The sequence below is a fragment of the Phyllopteryx taeniolatus genome, chromosome 5 (genome assembly GCF_024500385.1).
Source record: "Phyllopteryx taeniolatus isolate TA_2022b chromosome 5, UOR_Ptae_1.2, whole genome shotgun sequence".
Classification (NCBI taxonomy): domain Eukaryota; kingdom Metazoa; phylum Chordata; class Actinopteri; order Syngnathiformes; family Syngnathidae; genus Phyllopteryx; species Phyllopteryx taeniolatus.
In genome coordinates, this window is record NC_084506.1 from 6,773,899 (window position 1) to 6,797,487 (window position 23,589).

General features: G+C 44.9%; 2 protein-coding genes across 5 annotated transcripts in view; both read left to right on the forward strand.

The window, feature by feature from the left end:
- cadps2 (Ca++-dependent secretion activator 2) overlaps window positions 1-15,504 on the forward strand; it is a 74,461-nt gene extending 58,957 nt beyond the window's left edge. The window contains exons 23-28 of one of the 3 annotated variants that reach the window (XM_061772409.1): window positions 766-840; window positions 1,983-2,066; window positions 2,189-2,221; window positions 6,478-6,585; window positions 13,128-13,232; window positions 13,921-15,504. In XM_061772409.1, coding sequence (XP_061628393.1) covers window positions 766-840; window positions 1,983-2,066; window positions 2,189-2,221; window positions 6,478-6,585; window positions 13,128-13,232; window positions 13,921-14,091 — 576 coding nt within the window. In that variant the 3' untranslated portion in view covers window positions 14,092-15,504. The remainder of the gene's footprint in view (window positions 1-765; window positions 841-1,982; window positions 2,067-2,188; window positions 2,222-6,477; window positions 6,586-13,127; window positions 13,233-13,920) is intronic. The other 2 variants (XM_061772410.1, XM_061772411.1) reach the window with 2 other exon arrangements.
- Window positions 15,505-16,318: 814 nt separating this feature from the next.
- On the forward strand, window positions 16,319-23,555 carry fezf1 (FEZ family zinc finger 1). 2 transcript variants are annotated; one of them, XM_061774595.1, is made up of 4 exons: window positions 16,319-17,428; window positions 18,471-18,605; window positions 18,910-19,144; window positions 20,334-23,555. In XM_061774595.1, exons 1-4 carry the CDS (start codon window positions 16,793-16,795, stop codon window positions 20,603-20,605), a joined length of 1,278 nt encoding a protein of 425 aa, XP_061630579.1. In that variant the 5' UTR covers window positions 16,319-16,792; the 3' UTR covers window positions 20,606-23,555. The 2 variants fall into 2 exon arrangements, with proteins under 2 accessions (XP_061630579.1, XP_061630580.1); XM_061774596.1 differs by having other exon boundaries at window positions 19,012-19,144.
- The last annotated feature ends 34 nt before the right edge of the window (window positions 23,556-23,589 follow it).

The window sequence follows — 23,589 nt, forward strand, 5'->3', positions numbered from 1 at the left end:
TGTCTGAAAGGCCATTGTGGTGCCATTGACCCGAACCCACCCCGCCCACCCCCCTGCCAGGGAAAAGGTGGGATGAATATCTCTTTGATTTATTTATTTAAAAGAATCTGGCGCGCGCCTTTGGTCCCCGACGGCGACCGGACGGCCGGGCAAGGCTGCGCTAATTGTGCGCGGCGCACAAAAACGTAGCCTTCACATTCCACAATGTCATTCACACGCCCACAATCCAGACTCCATTAGCTGCTTAACGTAGGCCTTAACAGATCTCGGGGCTGTTGGGAATCACTTATTCATTCCCCCACCTCGCTGGACGGAGATTTTTATATGGTGGCGCGAGATAGTTCCGTAAAATGTCCACTAAAAATCTCTATCACTAATCACTATGTGGAAGTACAAGTGGACCCCAGCATACTTGCGGTTTGGCACCTGCGGAGTTGCTGATTTGAAAAATGTATTTATATTTAAAAAAAAAAAAAAAAAAAAAAACATGATTTAAAACAAGACACGTGGAATGAGGTCCAAAATCCAAATTCAGTTACAATCAAACACTGGGAATAAACTCGCCACAAAAGAAAACGAGACATGACCAGGGAACGGACGGTGACTGACAAGGACAATGACCCAACGCAGACCGACAGAAAACGGACACCTGAGTACCAGCGAACGGACGAGACAACGAGGCACACCTGGACAGGACACAAATGGCTGGAGGGAGCTTCTTTTTTTTTTACAGAGCAGTTCTTGATGTTCGAATTTGTTCTGCAGCAACATTACCACTCCAAAGTGGACGTGCTCATCGACGACGCCTTCAAAGACATGATTTCTACGCTCGTATCGAAGGTGACGGCAATGCTCTCTTCATATCAATATTTCAATGATCCTCATCATTTGTTTTGGGTTGTTATTTTTGCCACTGACTTGAAAGTGCTCTCAGGTGATATTTAGTTTCTTGTTTTCCATATTATTTTACTTTATTTCCTTGCAGAGTTATTCTCATCATTGTTGTCGTGGTTACATGCTTTTTAATTATAGTTTTTTTTTTGGTTTGTTTTTTTTTATGTGGCTATTACTTCATCATAACCTTTCAAACGTGTTTTATAATAAAAATAATGAAAAACAGGATCGGAAAAAAATGAATGTATTAATAATACAAACTATGTATATCTGCAGTCAAATAGTAATGATCTTTTCATGTGATTACAATATATATTGTACAATTTTCTCAATGTTTGAAAAAAAAAAGTATAATGGGAAAAAATTGAATACTAAAATAAAATGAATGAAATTATAAAACTAAAAATGAATATCTACATTTATAGCGGTCTAAAGTGGCAAGTTCAACACATTTTATATATCATACAATACAATAATATCGTACATACGTTTTAAAAATATATTGAACAAAAATATGTAAATACATACTTTTTATGAAAAATGAATACAAATTTAAATAGAAAATTCAAAATGTGTACACTATTTATTTTACGTGTAACGTGGTTACATATTGTATTCAGTGGTTAGATTTTTGTGTATTTTATGAGGAAAGCAATTAAAGAAAAAAGAGAACATATTGAATGAAAATAAATACACATTTGAAAACAAAAAAAACTAATAATTGTACATTTATATCTGTCCAAAGTGGCAAGTTAGTTCAGTGATGCATGATTTTTTTAATTTTTAAAAATGTTTTTTTAATTTGGTTACAATTTCAGACAGACATTGCAAAAATGCAGAAATATTATTATAAATGAAAAATGGGGGAAAAAAAGTGTAATATGTAAGCTATTCATTTTACAAAATGTTTCATGTGGTTACTTAATGTATTCTATGGTTAAAATGTGAGTGCATTTTATATCATGTTCCGAATAAATGTAGCTTAAATTACGTGTTCACGTTTGAATTCAATGCGTCTGTCATTTTGACCTGCTTAACATGGCCGATAATAGCAGCTATCCTAAATGGATTTGTGTGTTTGTGTGTAGTTGCGTGCGGTGTTGGACACGGTTCTGTCCAAGCTGTCGAGATACGACGAAGGAACGCTCTTCTCTTCCATCCTCTCCTTCACGGTCAACACGCACACACCTGCTTTGATTTTTCTTCAAGGCTGGAAATTGCAAATCGTCCACTCAACTCCCTTGCTTTTCTTCCTCCTCCTCCTCCTCCTCTTCCTCTTCTTCCCCCTGCGAAGGTGAAAGCAGCTGCCAAATATGTCGAAGTTCCCGTAAGTCCCTTCTTTAAAAAACATTTTTTATTCATCATCATTCTTTGTGCGCACGTGCGTGTGATCGTTTTGCATTTGGTGGGATTCGCCTCGATTGATGCCTGCAGCTTTAATTGTCGTCGTCGTCCATGACTGATCACATTTTATGTAAATGAAAATAGTCACGTAAGAATGCAGAACATTTAAAATATATCTACATCATGTAAATGGGGGGGGGAAAGTATTTTTTTTTTTAATTTTGCAGTAGTTACAATTCATACAGCTAAATTAAACACCAATAAAATTGGACAAAAAAAAGTGAAACTATTTCTTGAGGATGTCAAATGTTGACCCTTCGGCAGCAATGAGCTTATTGAGCAAACGTTTCTCGTAGTTGCAGATCAGACTTGCACAACCATCGGGATGAATTTTGGACCATTCCTCTTGGCAAAACTGTTGATGTTCAGCAAGATTCTTGGAGGGATGTCTGCTGTGAAAAGCTCTCTCGAGGTCATGCCACAGCATGTCAATGGGGTGGAGGTCAGGACTTTGTGAATAAACTTTTATAAAACTGGAAAAGGTTACTAAAGCATCTCGAAAAGTCTTGAAGTTCATCAGTCCACGGTTAGACAAATTGTTTGGAGATGGAGAAAGTTCCGCGCTGTTGCTTCTCTTCCAAGGAGGAGCCGTCTTGGAAAGATGACTGCACGAGCACAGCGCAGAATGCTCAATAAGATCAAAAAGAACCCGAGAGTGTCATCGGAAGGCTTACAGAAATCACTGGCTCTGTGTTGACAAACCTACTACACGTAAAACATGAAACAAGAATTGGGCTCATGGGAGAACTCAAAGGAGGAAGCCGTTGCGGTCTAAAAAAAAGAAAAAGCAACATTGCTGCGCGTTTGAAATTTGCTGAAGAGCACTTGGCTGGTCCACAGCACTATTGGCAAAATATTCTGTGGACGGATGAAACCAAAGTTGAAATGTCTGGGATGAAAAATGGCACAGCACAACCACATCAAAGCCTGATTCCGACTGCGAAGCATGGTGGAAGGAGCGTCGTGCTATGGGCGTGCTTTGCCATCTCAGGGCCTGGACAGCTTGCTGTTATCAATGGAAAAATGAATTGACAAGTTTCATCATCAGGATATTTGTCAGAATAACTTGAGGCCATCTGTCCAGCAGTTGACGCTCAAAAGAGGACAACAGGACAATGATCCAAAACACAGACGCAAATCAACAACGGAATGGCTTCGCAAGAAGAAAATAGATGTTCGGGAGTCAAAGTCCTGACCTCAACCCGATTGTGGCGTGACCTCAAGAGAGCTATTCACAGCAGACATCCCTATTGCTGAACTGCAATGTTATGCTTTATAAAAATAGGAAAACATCATTGTTTGCGTGGTATTAGTTGAAGCAGACCCAGTTTGTTTATTCTTGTGATTTCGATAACGATCAGACTACATTTGATTTATGATATATGCAGAAATTGAAGAAATTCCAAAGCGTTCACATACTTTTTGTTAGTTGCAACCCTGTACAGAAAACAATTTTTTGAATGTAATGCTCGATTGAGTTCTGTCTAAAATGGAGTCTCCATTAAAGCACCTGATGATACTCGTTGCATGACATCTGCTCTAATCCATTTGTTCCGCAGCGCACACACCCAGGCGAGTAGCGTATGATTAACCAGCTGACATTATCCGAAGGAGGTGCCGTAGCTGTCCTTAATCCCCCGTCCCGCCGCCACAAACCCAGTCCCCGTCCTCCATTTTGTTCTCGGGTTGCCGTGCAGACTTCCTGTGAAATTATAATGTAACCTGCACCTCGTCCTCGTCCGAGGCCCGCTCTTTTGTGTGCCGCAACCCGAGGCGGCTCAGCTGCCGGGAAGAACCACGGGACGCCGCGCACGGCCGCAGGTGCGTCGCCGCAACCGTATTTAAAAGAGCCTCCCCGCTGCCTTGAAAAGAGACTTTTCCCAGCTTTTGTGGCGCTTCTATGTGTCTGGAAACAACACCAAATGAGTTCCCACTCCCTGAGGTCCTCAGAGCTCAAAGAGAGGCTGCGAGGAAGGCAATAGCGGAATGCCAGGCACTCGAGGGGTGCGCGGTGTACGCTGTAGACTCTACTGACCAATCGCGATACCGCTTGTCGATGACGTCGTCGTATCCGCTTCGGTGTGGAAATGCCTTCGAGCCCTTTGACAGCATTTGGGGCTGAAGAAGATTTTCTTGAGCACCCGAATTTGCCAGTCCAAACCGGACAAGACCCTCTTCCACGCCTAGCCGTTGAAAAACGTACTTGACAAATATAGTCATTGCTGGCAGTGCAAAAATGAAACAAAATGTCCGCGTGGGTGAATGAGATGAGTTGAATCAGTACTTCTACTTTGAACTCTTCTTCCACTTAAGCACGTTTGCCACCTCTGTTTTATACAGGTGTTCGTGTGCGCACGTTTGCACGAAGGCTGCAACTGCGCCCACGTCTCGTACCCGTCACGCGTCTTTGTCGCCTCGTCAGCGTGAGACGACGCGCTCGGGGGGGGGGGAAAGATTGACACTCAGCCTCGAGGGGGTCGGGACCGAGACGGGGGATTTAACGTCTCAGATGACACGCACACACTTGACCGCGTGTTATCGTGCGGTGGCATCTACGTTTGTGTGCTTATTTGAGTGTTGTGTTCCTCGGGCGAATGTTGACGTCTTAACGACATCAAGTCACATTTGAAACATTTGAGTCAAGTTTCTACGGATGTTCTTGTTGGACACGTTTCATTCCGTTCATACTCAGACAAGCACTAACAGCTAACTAACGGCTAACATCTAGCTAGCACGTGTTCAATGTGCACTGGAAGTTGAACGACTTGAGATTTTTTGCCGTCGACTATAATGCGGTGAAAATCGAGTCAGTCGATTAATCGATGCCGTCATTGATATTTTCCTGCACGGTACGGCCTCAAGATCGCCTCCGTCCCCAAAAGACTCGGACCAAGAGGGAAGTCCGGGCTTCTCCCGCGACCCGACCCTGGATAAGCACAACAAGATCCGCCGTTTCTTATCCGCCACGAAGGGTTCTTCCGCTTCCCCGGAAGGTCGCCTTCGTAGTTGATGTTGATAAGTGTCGCCGTGTTCTTCAGAGATGAGAGAAGACACTTTTGATGACAGAAAAGCAAAGTTGTGAACGTTCTTTGTGTTGATTGAACTCAAAGAGCAGCAGCAGACGTCAGCTCGACGGCTGTATTTGATTCCCCTTCCTCGCCTGTCCGCACGGTGACGTTTCTGACAGGCGTGTCCGTCGCTCATCAAACCTTTTCTTCTTTTCTCCGTTCTCCGCACGGACACCAGTGCAGCAGATGCCCCCTGCGGTCATGTGACCCCACTTTAACCTCTTTTTCCCGCCCGCTGGTCCGTCTGAATTACAAACGCCTGAATGACTGCTCGCAGCGTGTCACTCCCTGTTAGACCCCCCCCCGTTTGTGTGTTTGTCACAGATCCAAAGAAGCAACACAACTTTGCTGTTGTTGTCCTTTACAAAAAAAAAAAAAACTCCACCTTAAATCCTTCAATCTGCCTTCTGACTCTTTTGTCCGTGTGAAGTTAAACGCTCCGCGTGTTAATTTTGTGTTGGCTTTCTCGTTTAGGAGCTAACGTGACGCTCTGTGGTGATATACCAATGGTGCCCCCCAGCCCCTCTTCACCTTGTTCAGCCCCCCGCCCCACACACACACACACACACACACACACGCACACGCACGCACACCTCCCCTGAGGGCGACACAGACTGTGAAAATGTCAAAGCGATTACAAAAAGCATTAGACTTGTAATCTCCACTGACAACAAGAGTGTGAATGAGAATATGTGTGTGTGTTCGTGCGCCAGCATGCAGCACACACACAAAAGCATCAGGTCTTTGGTCCGTCTTAATGATCCTGAACAAACACCAAGTCACTCGATGAGTTACGCCAACTAATGACATCCAGTGGAAGAGAAACAACATCCTCATCACCTCAAAATTGGGTAAATATGTCAATCATCAGAGGACGCTTGAAAGATTCTCAAGGACCCATGCCTGACATAGAGCAGGAAGTCGGCCATTTTGGTTTGAAGCGGCCACTTTGGGGCGAATTGCCCGCTGGATGGAAAGCTTTCACTTTCACCCGTCGACATGAAATTGTTTGGACGTTTCAGAGGTCTTACTATTACGAAGTTTTTTTTTTTGGGTACTGACTTCTGATTGCATCATAATAAATGGCGCCGATCTGGTGTGTGCTCTACAGAAATCGGGTGCGGACCTGGCCGACACCTACATCACGTTCGTGCGTCAGAACCAAGACATCCTCCGCGAGCGCATCGACGACGAACTCTACGTCGAGAAAGTCTTTGACGTGAGTCGCCGCTTTTTGCAAACCCCCCCCCCCCCCAGTCGTCGTGGTAACAAAAGCCGTACTCTGCGTTTCATGAACGCGTTCGCCAAAACAGAGTGATTACGTGATGCAATTGGATTTGAAGCGTGCTGTCCTTATCATCTGTGGATTTTGACGCAAGAATGTCACACCTGGCAACTAGCTTTTTTTTTTTTTACTAGCGCTCGCTATCCCTTTTACCACCTGTTGACTTCCGCTTTACTTCCATAAAGGTTGAATGAAGGCAATTGCACTGTTTTTGTTAGTTGAAGACGTTTGACCTTTGATCCAAAAGCCTTCTTCAGCTGTACATTTGCAGTGCGGACTCCCTCAATTTATGCCTCGGCGGATGTGGTCGCCAATGGGTTGTTGCTGTTGTTGAAAGGTGAAAGGTCGTCACTCCGCTTGCCTTCATTCAACCTTTGCGGAGCACGAGTGACCTGGATGACCGACAATCCACATCGACCTAGTCCTCTTTACTTCCGCTTTACTTTGCCGTTACTTCTGGTTTACTTCCTTTTGTCCCTTGGTCTTGACCTTTGAACCTCCTCTTCATTTCTTCTCCCATGGCTCACTCTTTTATTGATCTTTCTTATGACGCCTTTATGTAACCAGGCGGTGTCGTTGCGAAGGGAGAGCTTTTGCAAGATAGCGGCACGACATTTCAGACGACGACAACATTAAAGGAGAAGAATTCTTGACGTCTTACTCCCGCTTTTCGTAGACTTTATTTCCACTTGGCTTCCTCTTGAATCTCCTCGACTATACTTGACTTCCTCCTCATTCCTGCTTTAGTTCTGCTTTATGCCGGCTCGAGTTCCTCGTCACGTATGCTTTACTTCCGTCTTGTGCTTCCCGTCCTTGAAATGGAAGAAAAATAACGTGTGTGTGTGTGCATAATATGGCTCCTCGAAGCGCTTTTTTTTTTTTTTCCACCTGCTTGTGTTTACTACGCACATGCACACAAATATCGTATCTAAACAAACACACACTCGGAAGTCCCACGCTGTTCGTTTATCTTCGCGCACGGCGGCGTGTCAAAAATATTTTAGCGAAGAGTTGTCAAACACGCCTCGCCGATCGATACGGCGGACATGGCTCCTCAGATCTCGCCGCGCATTAGTAGCACAAAGCGGCCGGCCATGGATTATTGCTGCTATTTGTGTGTGTGCGTGCGCGGGCGGGCGGGCGGCTAGCTAATGCGCCCCACTGGCATCCAGGCACGCTCCGAGGCGGCGGCGGCGGCGGGAGGGAGTGGGGGAGGAAGCGGGCCTCTCGACCCGTCTGCGCTCAGCCACTCGCCGGCCGTCGCGTGGTCGTTTTGCGCAAGCGTGATGAAGATAATAAAGCGCATCATCACATCATCAACATCATCGTTGTCGCGGGAGGCCGAACGGGATTCGCGATGGAAACCCGCGCCAATCGCCAATCGCCACTCACCGCTGCGAAGCTCTTCCGCTTCGCTTCTTTCTTTCATTGATTTAATTGGATTCTTTTCTTATTTCTTCCACTTTGCTTCATGTTTACTCGCACTTGTTTTCTTTATTTCCACTTCTGCTTCACTTGCAGTTTTCTTCTTTCTTGTTTTACTTCCTCCTCTTTTCACTTCTGTCTCTACTTTTGCTTTCCTTCTTTCTTTACGAGTGTTTTACTTCCTATTTATTGCCACTTTCGCTTTACTTCACTTTATCTCCTCCTGCCTACCCCTTTACTTGAGCTTTATTTATTTACTTACTTACTTACTTACACTTGAACTTGATTTCCTCTTCCTTCTTCTGTCACTTAAGCATTTACTTCCGCCTCACCTTCTTCTTTAAATCTTGTTTACATTCTTCTTTTCTGATGTTTAATTATTTGAGAGGTACAAAATTAGATATTTTTTGTTTGTTTGTTTTTGATTTTGTGGAATCGATTCAATAATTGTATGTCGTTATCGTAAAGTTTTATAAACAGACAGAGATTATGAAAAGATCCGATCCGCTAATACAAGCGCGTGTGCGGTCGCCTCTTGACGAGGCGTCGGCGCGTCCGTCGAGTCCTTCGCGGCGCCGTCGTCGATCGTTACCGTCGTCCTCGTGTGCTGCATGATGAAGACGATCATCATGATGAAGATGACAGCACACGCGCGCACGCACACACGTCGTTAACGAGCGGCGTATGGGGGAGCTCCTTAATTGAGCAAATTAGAGGATGACAGTGAAAGCAGATGGCGGGAGTGGCTGGCTGCTGATGAGACGGGCGAGGGGGGCGGTCCTTCTGGGGGGCCGGCGTGTTACTGTCAGAAATAAAGTGGGGGAGAAAAAAGAGGGGGCGCCCACCTGCTGGTGTCAATGTAATCATGCAATTTCAGCACATTGACACATGCTGGCATCTTGGCACAACAACACTCATTTTACAAGCACACTCGTTATTCGAAGAAATAAAAACATACTCTCACATTTTCATCGGAAGAAGGAAATGAATGATCCCATTATTATTTGAGGAAATCAATTCTTTGAGAATGCGCCAATGAACGTCCAATATAGACATCACATTATTTGGATGTTTTATTATCGCATTTGAAGAAATCAATACGCTATAACAAATAAATGTACTATGACCGTTTCAGAAAATGTGTATTATGACACTGTCAATTGACAATGAATGTTCAATATCGCATTATTATTTGAGGAAATGAATATGCTATCACATTATTTGAGGAAGTAAAAATGCAATACAAATATTGTTTGAGGAAATAAACATACTATCACATTCTTTGAGAAAATGTGTATTTTCACTTCAATCGACAATGAATGTTCGATATGTGTTATTGCCTTATTTGAGGAAATGAATATGCTCTCACATTATTTGGGAAAATAAATATATCAAAATGTTATTTGGGCAAATAAACACACTGTCACATGAGAAAATAAGTATATATGTAAATATGTACTTTCACACTGTATCAAGTTACAATGAATGTACAGTATTAAATAAGCTAGCACGTTAGTGTGTATGTATATAGTTTGCATTCAACATACACTTTGCGTTTCTCTATTAATATGAAATTCAATTAATTAATCTGTTCCAGCACTCCAAGCCCCCCCCCCCCCCCCCAAAAAAAATCAAACTGTACTGTATAAAAACATAATAAAAAAAAATGTAAAGTGTAATTCCTGTACATACAGTAGTGTTTGTGTGTAGGATGTCCGCCTTTAAGGGGCGTGGTCTAGTGAGTGAGCGACAGTCGGTTATTCTGCGTGTGAGGGTGGGGTGTGAGTTGGGGCCTACAGCAGCTCCTTGCGACGCTTCATTTTTTTTCCATTTGTGTGTATGACTGTTTCAATTTCAACAACTTTATTCGTCACAGGAACAATGAAAATCAGGTCGGCATCTCACAATTTGCAGCGTTGAGGTAAAAAAAAAAGAAAGCGGCACACAATTGTTAAAAGGACACTTAGTGGTCGTGGTCTAGTTCTACAAGAAGTCTAAACATTTGTTGTCTTTGTGCGGGACACATCCAATGCTCCAGGCGGAAGAAGCTCAAAGTTGTACATTTTTTGCTTTCTTCGTTTGCGATTCCACTGTGGCGTTTCTGTTGTCCTCCATTTGAAGTCCAGCGTCGCGTCGGGTTTTTAGTCATGGCCATCTGGACTTTCGGCCTGGTCAGCTGGTTTTTAGTCCAGGTCATCTCTCCGTTGACCACACACCTACGTCGCAAGTTTATGTTTTTTGCGTAGCTGAGCTTTTAGGTTGCAAGTAAAGAAGCTCAAGGTCATTTGTCGAGTTTCCGTTATAGTCGAGTTGAAGTCCCGGTCTTCTGGTCTTTAGTGCAGGTCTTTTGTCGTCTGATCTGTCGTCTCGTTCATCTGTTCCTGTTCCGCGTTTATGATGAGTAAAAGTTTGTCAGTTTTTTGTTATTTTTTTTTTTTTGCGGAAAAGCTTTGAAGGACTTCAAGGTGGTCCATTGATCCGCCGTGATGTCGGGAAACAAAACGTACATTCGTCTCATCGTCGCCGTCATTGCGGTCGCCATGACGATGATAAAGCAAAGGGTCGTTTTGTTAATTCGCTGGGTGCAAAGTTAAGTTTGCAGACTTTTGAGTCACGTTGTTAACATTCTGTGTTTTTTTTCCCTCTTTGACTCCCGTTAATGGCTTGATGAGTTTATTCAAATAATTAAACATTCAGCCCCAGAATAGACAGAATCAAGTACTGGCGACCCCCCCCCCCCCAGATGTTTGAGCTTTTGTGCGAAGCGTCAAGTAACCTCTGGGTTTTTTTTCTCGCGCTGCAGTAGAAATTAATTAGAAGTGCGGGCGGCTGCAGCCTCTTCAAGCGCGTCGGAATATTTGGGGTCAGCGCGGTGTCACGGCAATCTCCCGCACGCTGAATGGAGAGCGGCGTCGCACCCGCCGCTCGATCGGTGCGCTCGTCGTTTGCGTGCGTTTGATTTGCTCGGGAGGGAGAAGAAAAGCGGCTGTGAATCCACCGGATGATTTTGGCGCCTCGCAATCTTTTCACATGAGCGACCGACTGTGTTGAAGCGCTTTCCATTGACGTTTAGTTGTCTTGTTCGTAAAAAGGAGAACACAAGCCTCAAAAGATGTTCTACAAGAGAAGCCCCGGGCGTGGTCTGAATAGGGTTTCACTTTCAACCTTGACAACCGGGACGGTGGACAGTTCATAAAGAAAAGACATGCGACAGGCCCTCGTTTCTGGTTAGTCTCGACTCTGCTCCGACATTTCAACTAATCACAGCTTGGCCTGGAATGGACTTGCTTTGAAGTTCAATTCTTGACTAGACTGATCTGGAGCCTCCCTCTCTTGACTTGAGAGGATCTCCATGCCGTAATCAAAGTTAAGAGGTCCTTCTTTGGTCTGGAATAACCTCTGTACCTCAAAGTAGTTAGATCCTTAGTCTAGAGTGGTCTCATCCATCGGTCAAGGTTCCTTCCTCAACTCGGGGTCCCTCCTTCAGTCTGAAATAGCTTCCGTACCTCAGAGAAGGTTACATCTTTAGCCTCAAATGCAAAGGTTATTTTCTTGCCTTGAAAAACCTCCACGCCATGGGGAAGGTTAATAAGACTTCCATCCTTGGTCTTGAATAACCTCCATTCCTGGTTTAAAAGTTCTCTCCGTGAGCTCGAGTGATTCTCCTTAGAGCAATTCCCAAGACCTTATGAATGTTTCCTTCTTTGATTCCAATGACCTCCGTGTGTTGGCGAAGGGTCTTTTGTCCAGAGGACCCATACCTCACAAATACTTCATCCTCTGCATAGTGGTCTTCATCCCTCAGGAAAACGTAGCATCCAATCTCCAAGCCCTTTGTGACGATTCTGCTCTAGGCTTGGAATGACCTCTATGACTTGTTGAGGGTTGATATGAGGTCTTTCTTTGGTCTGGAGTAACCTCCATACCTCAGAGTAGTTTGATCCTTTGTCTGGAGTGGTCTTTATCCATCAGTCGAGATAACGTCTTCGGTCTGGAAATAACCCTTCCTCCTCCTTGACGTAGAGTGATCATCACTGAGTGAAGGTTCGTTCCTTGACTTGAAAGCCCTTCACGTGCTTTGGTCAAGGTTGGTTGCCGGTCCTTCTTTGGTCTGGAATAACTTCCATACCTCCTTGACCTCGAGTGATCATCCCTCAGTGAAAGTTCCTTCCTTGACTTGAAAGTCCGTGTTTGTTCTGGAGTAACCAGTGTACCTCAGAGAATTTCTGTCCTTGATTCAAAGTGGTCTTCATCCCTCCGTGAAGGATTCTTCCTCGACTTGGAAAAATCTCCAAGCCTTGGGCTGAAGCTTCCACTCTGGCCGGTAGTGATAAGCCTTGATTAGAGGTCCTTCCTTGGTTTAGAATAACCATACCTCGTTTTAAAGTTCAGTACTTAACCTCAAGCGGTCTTCATCCCTCAGTGAAGATCCTTCCGAGACTTGGAATGACTTCCTTGCCTTGTGAAGATTCCTTTCTCGGCTTTCCTTTTCCAAATCTTGGGAAAGGCTCAGACATAAAGTTTGCTCCTCGTCCGTCAGATTGATTTTGATGACATATCTGATATTCAATCCTTCACGTGGACCAGATGACATTTCTGGTCTAAGGTGTTCCTCGGTGAAGGAACTGGTCAGTCAATAAGAATCTATTCCCACATCAGCGATCGTCTCTCTCGAATATTCCTTACGGTGATGTAGGAGTCGGGACCGACCCTGATGGGTCTATCCTTGTGGAGTTGTGGATATTGGTACTGAGAAGGTGACAAACGAGATCTATGATGTCAGGACCACCCCTACGCCCATGTAGGAGCTTTGTTCTTGTTCCACTTGTACTTCCCTTCATGTTTGTCTCCATCCATCTGGTGGACTTCATTCTATGTTCAAGTTGAGGTTTCAGAAGCAGGCCAGAAAGAACTGTGACCGCGTTCTTGTCCGTCCCCTTCAATTTTGTCTCCATCCATCTGACTGACTTGGTTCTGCTCAGGTTGAGGGTCAAGAAACAAACCAGAAAGAAATGTTGACATGTTCGCGCTGTGTTTTTTGTGATGAACAGCAATGGTACAGCGTGTCCACGAAGGCGGTGTGCGTGTGGTTGGCGGACCGACTGGACCTCCAGCTGGACCTGTACCAGCTCAAGACCCTCATCAAGATCGTCAAGGTAACCGAGACGCCGGTACACCGGAGATTTCATCCTTTTTATTTTGACATTCATACTTTAGTTTGACAGTTCATCAGAAAGTTTCATTAATTACCGGCCATAATGTGCAGTAAGTTCATGAAGTGAATACTTCAAATCAAGGCAAAATATGCCAAGATATCGCTTCTTGCTTTTTTGTGTAACCTGTCGATTTGATTACTGGTTAAGAGTAAGTTAGAAGTGCTTATCTAGTAGGGGCGGGGCAACTCATGCCAAGGCCCAAGTGCGCCCCCGTCGTACGTCGCACGTTCGAAAAATCGGGAAAACTTGAAATGGTGAAAAGGAGTTTCGGGTGATGTCGCCACAATTCTGTACTCCATCGTTCGTCGTTTTCAGCAGTTTTCTTCAAACGTGGAAGGTATTAAGAAACAAATCTTGGAATTCCCTTTTCAGGGTCTTTAAAACAAGAAAGACTCATTGTGGGTCGTACTCGTTTTCAGAAATCTCGCCAAGTCAAATATTCCTGTTCTGTTGGCAGATCATTTGCTTCAACTAAGTCATATTCCGCATTTGTTTGTAATGTATTCAATCATGAGCTCATTTAGTTTGTTCATGTATCATCATGACCCCAAAGACTTGCTAGCTCACGATCCGACCCCTTCTCCGTCTAAACCTCCCCGCCCTACCCCCGATCTCGTCCCGCCCGCAGAAGAGCTACCGCGACTTCCGCCTTCAGGGCGTGCTGGACGCCACGCTCAACAACAAAAGCTACGAAACGATCTACAAGCGTCTGACGGTGGAGGAGGCCACGCTGGCCGTCAAGGCGGGGGGCGGCCTGGACGGCGTCAGCATGCGGGACAGCGACCAAGACGACGACTGAATCGTAGTCACCTTAAAACGTCGGGCGTCGCGTCAGCGAAGAAATCAAAGGCCACGAGCTAAGCTAATGTAGCATTTGTGTTGTTCTAGTGCCGCTAATGTTAGCAAACCAAATGAGGTGGGTCGGTATGTACGGTGGCTATAAAAAGTCGGCACGCCCGTCGTCAAATGCCAGCTTTTTTCGTGATGTAAAAAAAAAAAAATAAATAAAAATGAGACTGGTTTTTGTCAAGAAAAGCCTACTAGATCATCTAAAGCTAATTCGGGGTTAATCAGAGGCGCTGTAAATGGTGGCAGGTGTGCGCTGACTGCCGTCTAACGTGAATTTGAATGTGAACCGGAGAAGGTGTGCGCACTTGTGCGACCGCACGATCCCACTTGTTTGTTTTCACTCAGACTTTGGAAAAGTTCGATTTGAGGCTTTTAGTTGAGTTGGAATGTCACATTAAAATGTGGTGGGGGGGGGGGGGGGGGGGGGGGATGTTGAAATCACCAAAAAAAAAGCTGACATTCGACCAGGGCTGCGGAGACTTTTATACTCGCTTCAGGTCGGTCGTAAAAAAAAAAAAAAAATGTTAGTCTTGTACTGTATTTCAAGTTGACACCGTGCTCAAATTAGCCGCCACGTTTGTCATCAGCGGTCGACAAATTAAATGCCTGCCCTCGCATACGTTTTTTTAAGAATACATTTTCAAATCTTTTTTTGCCAATCTGTCCGCATTCACACTCGAGCCCACGTCAATTCCGTCGCTAGCCGAAACAGCGGCACCTAAACGGTCTCTCGAACAAATCGTCCCCTTGAGGAAATTGACACCTCCCTTTCAATAGACCCCGCCCCCTTGTGCGGAAATTCAAGAGTTAACTGCTGACTGAGCCTATTTGACCTCGGTTTGCTAACCGAAACAGCAGCAAGCGATGTTTTCCGCGGAACGCCAGAACCTTTTGGTGAACAGCGAGACGATAATGACGACGACGAGTCATTTTCGTGGACACGTTCTTGTATCGTTTGTAGTCTGCATATGATTCATATTTGACAAATGAAAAGTTCAAGAATTGCGCGAGCCAATCACGTGACAGCCCGAAACCGGGCTTCTTTGAATTGACGTCATTGGAACGCGATTGCAACGTTCAATTTGTATTTTGTTGGATTATTTTCGAGGCAAATGACGTCACTTTGGCACATTTGAATTACGTGCAACCGATTTGTTTTGGGTCGAACGAACCCAATTATTGATTACGAAAAATCGCGACCATTTATGCTATTTGTGTTTTTTTTTGCACATCGTTGAATGCTTTTTATTGTCATTGAAGTTGTTTCAGAACGCGGGAAAAAAAATGGACGGATGATGATGATGATGATGTATTCTGCTTCCGAGCGTGTCACGTGTTGTCCAATAAAAATGTTTTTCAAGCAGCTTGCTTTGTTTTTGTCATGTGATCTTCAGACGAAAAAAAAAAAAAAAGGATTGGCTGGCAGTCCGAATTATTAGGCATAATTACAATCATACAATACATTGAAAAGGTAATACAGAATTTTAAAAAAATGATCGGTATCGAAAAAGTCTACAAATGTGGTCAAACTATAGAAGGAAATACAGTATGAAGATCAATATTTCATGCAGGTGAAAATTCAAAATTGGGAGTCCACTTTTCTAAATAACTACAAAGTATGAAGCCACGTATTTAATCGTTTTAATATCTTTTTTTGATTCATTGTATTGATGATATTCTCTAAAGGGGAAAATAAACTTCTCGTCATAAAATTGTCCAGAAAAAGAAAAACCGTCGACCAACTGTAATAACAAAAAAAAAAGAAAATCTTTACTGTTTCGTTTTAAAAAAAAAATTTGTAAGATTTTAAGGGCCCAAAATAGATGTCATGTTTTTAAGAACGAAAGTGATGGCTTTTGGGTTTCTTAGCATTTTTATTGTTCATTGAAATGGATTTGATTTGACTTGAAAGAATGCGCATTATCACGCATGAGAAAATGAAAAATGAGTTTGTTGCATCAAAGCAATGACCGTAGCTCTGAAAATGTTTGGACAACCACAATGCAAGGAAATATTGCAAATATCAATATCGGTGTATGTTTCGCTCTTCAACGCAACGCCACATTTTGGTTCCACATCGAAAAGGATTTCGCCAGCAAGCGCGCGCGCGCACGCACGCACGCACGCACGCACGCGGCTTGACAGATTTGGTTGATTTCAAACTTTGAACATTTTAAGACGCGGTCAACTCTCATCTGTGACGCCAACTGTACGCTTTTGCGGTCGCACGGGATTCCAATGTTTTGTTGAGTTGCCTTTTTCTGGAACCGAATGCCCGAATAACCCGCTCCGGTAACTTTCGGTGACGGTTAGTGGAGCGCGCGCGGCCAGCTCCGCGCGTCCGTACGTGAGTCACGTGCTCCGAGGTGACGTCACGCGGAGGCACGAGGGGTCCGGAGAGCGGCGAAGTCGTCCACTCGAGCGCGCGTCCCGTCGCGCGACGCGTGCACCTCCTCCTCCTCTTCCTCCTCTTCCTCCCGGTGATCGGCGATCCGGGTTCGCGCGCTAACGATCCGAGCGAGCGCGGGGTCCCGGCTCCCCGCACGCCGCCATCGAGCTTTGCGGTGGGAGGGAGAGAGCGGGGGCGGGGGTGCCGCCCGGCGGGCCGCTGCCCGAGGCCGCTCGCCGCCGCCCTCCTTCCGGCGCGCTCCATGGACGCCCACCGCGCCTCCGCCTGGGGCCAGCGGCAGCCGCCGCAGGGGCCGCAGGGGCAGGGGGCCTCCTCGTCGCACGCCAAGTCCCTGGCCTTCTCCATCGAGCGGATCATGGCCCGGACGCCCGAACCCAAGGCCGTCCCGCCGCCGCCGCTGCACTGCGTGATCCCGCTGCTTCCGCTCGGGTACGCGGCCGCCGCCGCCGCCGCCGCAGCCGCCGCCGACCAGCGCCGGCTCGCCCTGGACTCTGCGGACGGCCCGCTCGGCTTCGGACTCAACTACCAGCCGGACGGCGGCCAATACAAACTGTTCCGCCCCCGCGTGGTCACCCAGTCGTCGTCGTTCCCGTCCCGAGGGACCGTGTGCTACCTGGACTGCGGCGCCGGTCCCGGGGAGGCTTCCGCTCCGGCGGGACTCTTCGACCTGCACCCGATGGCGTCCTACCTGCTGGCGGGCGGCGGGCACCGGGCGGCCCCGAACGACCACCTCCGCAACCTCCTCAAGGAGCGCGACTTGTTCGGAGACAAGAGTCCCAAGAATTCGGCCGAGGCGGCGGCGGCGGCGGCGGCGGCGGCGGCGGCGAGGCTCGCGGGCGGCAAAGTCAAAGTGTTCACCTGCGAAGTCTGCGGGAAAGTACGTTTTTGCTCTTCCCGAGCGCTGCCGTCATTCGAAAAGCTCACAAAAAGTCACCCGGTCGCCGCTTTCGACAAAGATGGCAAAAACAACAAAACAATTATATGAGTCCTTTTCTCGTTGCACTTTGGGAAATTGCTCGACGTCGTGATGTCCCTTTTATTCTCACCGGTTCTTTTTTTTTTTTTTTTTTTTTTAAACCGTTGTGAATAATCTCAAAATTCGATTTGGAAAGTTCGCCGAAAATGTCGTTTCAAATCGCATCTCGGCATTGATCGAACAAGGATCGATTTCACGCGCTTTTCACCTGCTTTGATGAAGATTTTGACACGTGCTGTTATTTGAAATATGTTTCAAACGTGTTTTGAAATATTCCCAGACGCGCCTAAATTGATATTTGCTCTCTTTCCTTTTTATCACTCTTCCTAGCTTATCTTTGGAGACATTTTTTTTGAACATACTATTTGCAAAATGCATTTTTTTTTTTTTAGACATGAAACGAGTTTGAACAGAATGATGAAATGATATTTTCAACATTTCCCATTTGTCCAAACTGAGATCGTTTGAACGCGTTTGCTCTTTTGAAAATGTGCAGTGCGTGTTCAACTCGTTGGGAATGACGTCATTGGACGTGTATTTGGACGCGTTTCGGCAATCGAACGTGTTTTTTTTTTTCAATTATTCTTTTTTTTAATCAAACACATGTTTAAAATGTCATTTCCGAACATGTCTCAAATGAAGTTTTTAATACTTCATCAATTTTTGTTGACACGCTTAAATCGTTGAACATGATTCGAATGTATTTGTTGACAAACGGCTTAAATCTGTCTCAAATAATATTGGGAAGTCCCTTGAATGATTTAAAAAAATATATATATTATTATTATTATTATGACGTCAGTTGACCACATTTGAGTCGCATTGGAGCGAAAATGAAGTTGTTTTTTTTCCCAGTCTGTTTTTCGGCATGTTCAAAAATGATTTTCGATAGGTTTGCGTGCCACCGTGAATTGACGACGTCATCGCGTTTCGTGTGTTTCAGGTGTTCAACGCGCACTACAACCTGACTCGTCACATGCCCGTGCACACGGGCGCGCGGCCGTTTGTCTGCAAAGTTTGCGGCAAAGGCTTCAGGCAGGCCAGCACACTCTGCAGACACAAGATCATCCACACTCAGGTAACACGCACGCACGCACGCACGCACGCCGAGGTGGTCGTCAAACCGCATTTCCAAAAAAGTCCTTCGAATTGACTCGATTGGAGCATCGGTTGCACGTGATTCCGACGTGTTCAATATTGGATATTTGACGTCACTTGAGCGCATGGGAATCACGTGCAATTTGAATAATATTCCTCCTAATAAGAAACCACCGTAGGCACGTGGTCATATCGCGAATCGTCACATTTGATCAAAGTACGAATTCATTTAGTACGTCACACACGTGCGCCCCTTTATTAATCGCCGTCTATTCGTTTGGCAGGTTTCCCCGCGGAAGACGGGATTTATTTGTACGATCAAGCTTGACAATGCCAAAATGTGCAAATGTGTGAAAAGTGTGAAAAGTGTCGTCGCTGTGCCTCAGGAAAAGCCTCACAAGTGCGCGCAGTGCGGCAAGGCGTTCAACCGCAGCTCGACGCTCAACACGCACACGCGCATCCACGCCGGCTACAAACCTTTCGTGTGCGAGTTCTGCGGCAAAGGATTCCACCAGAAAGGTAACGCACGCCGGACACGTTTCCTCCATGTCAGCCTCGCCGAGGCCACTCTCGCCTGCGACAAAGTCAACAGGAATCGAACACAGCAAAAAAAAAAAAAAAAAGGGTGAAAAGGCAAGGGTGAAAAGTTGGATTTCGAAATTTACGTCACTTTTCAAAAATAGTGACCTTCAAATATCGTAAACCGTGTAATGATATATTGAATATCATGTTTTCAACATTGAGGCATGGGTTTATTTTTTAAGCATCTGTCGTGTAAATGATCATTTTTACCCAATATCATCAGCAACGTTATTTGGTGTTGATATCAAACATTTTGCAAAAAAAAAAAAAAGTAGATAATGGAATGTTTCACACCTGCTGATCCCCCCCCCCCCCCCCCCCCCCCAAAAAAAAAAAATCGGAATATTATAATATAAACGAGCGTTTCCTCAAGAATATAGCGAGGCTGTCATTTGCTAGCTCCAGGGCGCCCCCTACGGTCACTAGGTGTTACTGATTTGATGTAATTGTTCACGAACGACTGTCGTGTTTATGATTTCAAAAAAAAAAAAAGTTACCGTGCTCAAATAGTGCGCGTTAAAATGAACATTCTCATCATTTTCGCACAAATAGGATTGCTAAAGGAGGCGTTGCATTGTCGCCATGGTAACAGCCGCATCCTCCGAAAAGAAGACGCGATTGCTCGCGCAGTGGTCCAAATAAGAGGCGAGGAGTGCTTCCTTCAAGCTTTTCATTTGTCACGCCCACTTGAAGTTTACTCTAAAACTAAACATAACACAAAGACTATTACGACTTTTGGATCGAAAACTGCCACGTAGCTTCGCCTTTCTGTCCTCTAGCTTAATGCTAATGCTAAATACCGCCTCTCGAGCAATGTTGTTATGCTTTAAGGATATTTGAACTCAAATGGTGTCCCAACAACACGTGGCCAGACATTATAACAGTGCTCAGTCGTACATTCTTCATCCTCTGCATAGAATGACTAATATTAGCGCCGCACTGATGAGCTGCGGCGTCTCGTATTACTTACAATATTACTAATAACATTGGATTCCCTTTTGATGGCTTTTCTCGATTTTGAACGGTTACAATTGCATCCAAAGTCATCTCCCCCGAGGTTTTGAGTCGTCGTCCGCTAAAAGTCTGCGTTGTGTGTTTTTGGGCGCCCCCCGTGCGTCCCGCGCAGGCAACTACAAGAACCACAAGCTGACGCACAGCGGCGAGAAGCAGTTCAAGTGTTCCATCTGCAGCAAAGCCTTCCACCAAGTGTACAACCTCACCTTCCACATGCACACGCACAACGACAAGAAGCCCTTCACCTGCCCCACGTGCGGCAAGGGATTCTGCCGGAACTTTGACCTCAAGAAGCACGTCAGGAAGCTGCACGACCACGTCGCCGCCGCCGCCGCCGCCCAGCGGACCGTCACGCCGCCGTCCGTCGGCACGCAGCAGCCGTGAGCGCCGGCGCCCGTCCTTCAATTGGAAAGCAAGATCAAAAACAACAAAAGCGACTCGTTGTTTTGCCGTTTCACGCAAACAAATGACAAAATGGAATATGGAAAATGATATTCCATTTTAGGCTCCGATCGAAGAAGTGGCAAAGCAGGACTGAGGCTTGTGTTTGGAATTTTCAATTGTGACCAACGATCTTACGAGACAATCAAATATCCCACGATGCGTTGCGCCGATACAGAAAAACGATTTTCCGTTTCCGGCGTATTGTTTTGATTTTCGATAGGAGACAAATTGATAAGTAGTGGTGTGAAAATAGCTTTAATACGATGATCTGATATGAGAAGTGTTCCAAAGTGGGTTTTTTTCATTTCACATTTTCATACCCAAAAATCGCGATGGAGCGATCAGGGAGTTTTCATTTCATCGTTTCAGCCCTTGAGTCAAATATACAGTTCACTCGATGAAAATCCCGATATAAAGAATAGTTAGTAGGTTTTACATTTCTTTTGTTCAGACTATTTGTTTTTTTAATAAATAAATAGACCACTATATTAAAAAACATTCCTTATTTAGTGATAAGGGAGTATTCGATGAATCGTTTTAGCCCAAGAGTCAACTACATAGTCCACTACGGTATATATAAAAACCTGTATTATCTCGGTCCACAATATAAATATCCCTCATTGCACAATTGTTGCAAGAAGAATGAAAATAACGATAAATATCATTGAAGCGATTTGCCCCAAGTCAAACTGTCTTTAACGATTAAATGCAAATGTGTGAAAACGTGAAATACAACTCAACTATTCTTGAGCAGGGATTCTTTTGCGTACCACTAGAGGGAGCCCGCCTACCACACTTTGACAATCACCTCCCAAAAAAAAAAAAAAAAAAAAAAAAGTCACTTTATTTGGTTTTGTTTTTAGTGTTTGATTCCCAATTGAAAATTGAAACAACAAAATGGCGTACGGATTGACCACGCCCACTTGGTGGCGCTTATTAAAAAAAACGTTTTGTTTTTTTTAACCAACCAGTATTTAATAGCTTCACCTCGCTTTCCAATCCAAACTTTTCGTCGTCAGGAGACGTCCTTGGACGTTCGATTGACAGACTCACTGTTTCCTCTTGTGGACAAAAACAATATGACATGAAAACGTGCACGTGCTCTCTGCCTATGTATGACTTCCTTTTCAGAGGCCACATTTCCACCTAAAGTTCCAGAAAACCTTTGGTTTTTGTTTTCTGGCACCTAAAACGTTCCAATCAGCCCCGCCACGACGGTTGTGGGATCTATGAAAAGTACCACTACCCCCAGCAGGGTCATCTTTTGCAACTAAATTTAGATCTAAACCCACGATGGCCTGACAAAGGTATTTGGTTCTGGCCCTTACCGGGTGGTCTTGATGCTTATAGTTCCAGGAAATTTTAAATCATTGGTATATGTTGTTCCCGGAACAAAAAGCTTCCAATCAAATCTGTTTAGGCTCCTGGACCTCTCGAAAGTACTACACTCCTCAACAGGGTCTTAGTTTAGTCCTCAAAAAGGACCTCAGAACTACATTTTGATCCAAACATAACAGGCCCTTTTGCACAAAAAGAGAAGGAAATGTTACCGCAGTTCCTGGTAGCAAAAGTTCCTCAAATTTTCTGCGGCCTTCTAGAAGGAGCAGGAGGAATTATATCAGAACTTCGGGGAACCTTTTTACTCAGGTAGTTTTGGTGGAACACTCACGTCAATAGGAAAGCTCCTGAAAAAGTTCACCGATTGACTGAATTGACATACGTCCAGGAGTTCCAGGAATTTTTACTTCCAGCTTCACCATCAGTTCTTGGCACTTGTAGTTCCTGTATCTAAAAGGTTCCCCTTAGCAGGGTCTTCTTTTCAGCCTCCATGAAATACCCGCTAACTAAATTTCAGTCCAAAGGTTCCTAGAGCCATCTCATTTCTTAATGACTTTAGTGCTTTGTACTTTTAGTTCCTAGAACTAAAAGGTTCCAATAAAGATACGCTCAGAGATGCAGACGCTATTCCAAAGGTTCATGAATGTCTCAAAATGCCCCACGTAGCAGGGTCTTCTTTTTCCCCCCCAAAATAACCCCAGAACTCAACTTTGGCTATAGTCCAGTGGCAAAATGGTTTTCGAAAGGTTCCTAGTTCTGTCTCTTCCCTTGACAGACACCTACAATTCCAGGAACTTTCAGATCTTTGTACTTGTTGTTCCAAGAGGATCTGTTCAGAGCGACAGAACAAATGTTGCTGGTCCTCCCAAAAGTACTATCCCCTGAAGCAAGATCTTCTTTTTGGCCCCTATAAACTACCCCAGAAGTTCCAGGGTAAAGTCCCTGCAGTGGAAATGTGCAAAAAGACACAGATGACAATCAGCACTCTTGTAAGATCTTTAAAACAAATTCTAATAGTTGCGCCTCTTTCTTGATTGACTGATGTCTGAAGTTCCAGGAACCTTTCGGTCTTGGTTTTGGTTCTTACTTCCTTAGTTGCTAAACGGTTCCTGTCAAAAAAGTTCACAGCTGCAGAACCAGCCCCAATGGTTCCTAGATCTATCAAAACTACTACTCCTCAAGCACGCTCTTCTTTTGGCCCTCATAAACTACCCCAGATGTTTCAGGGTAAAATCCCTGCAGTGGAAATGCGCTAAAAGAGAAAATGGCGTCTCTTTCCTGGTGGTCTTGATTGACGGACAGACGCGCTCAACGTGGATGAAGTTCTCTCCTTCTCACTACACTAGAGCTCCTCGTGGACAAAAAGTGGTATTACACAAAAGAACACGTACAAGACTTCCAGTTCCTAATCTGTATTTCCACCTTAGTTCTTGGTACTTGAATCCACTGGTGAAAATAGCCCCTCCCTCCTTTTCCCACACGAGTGTCTGCACTGTTTGATTGTTTTGTTTCAATTGTTAAATTAAATAAATGTCATTGTTGTTATTCCTGATGATGAATCCTATTACAATTGGTGCTTATGTGTG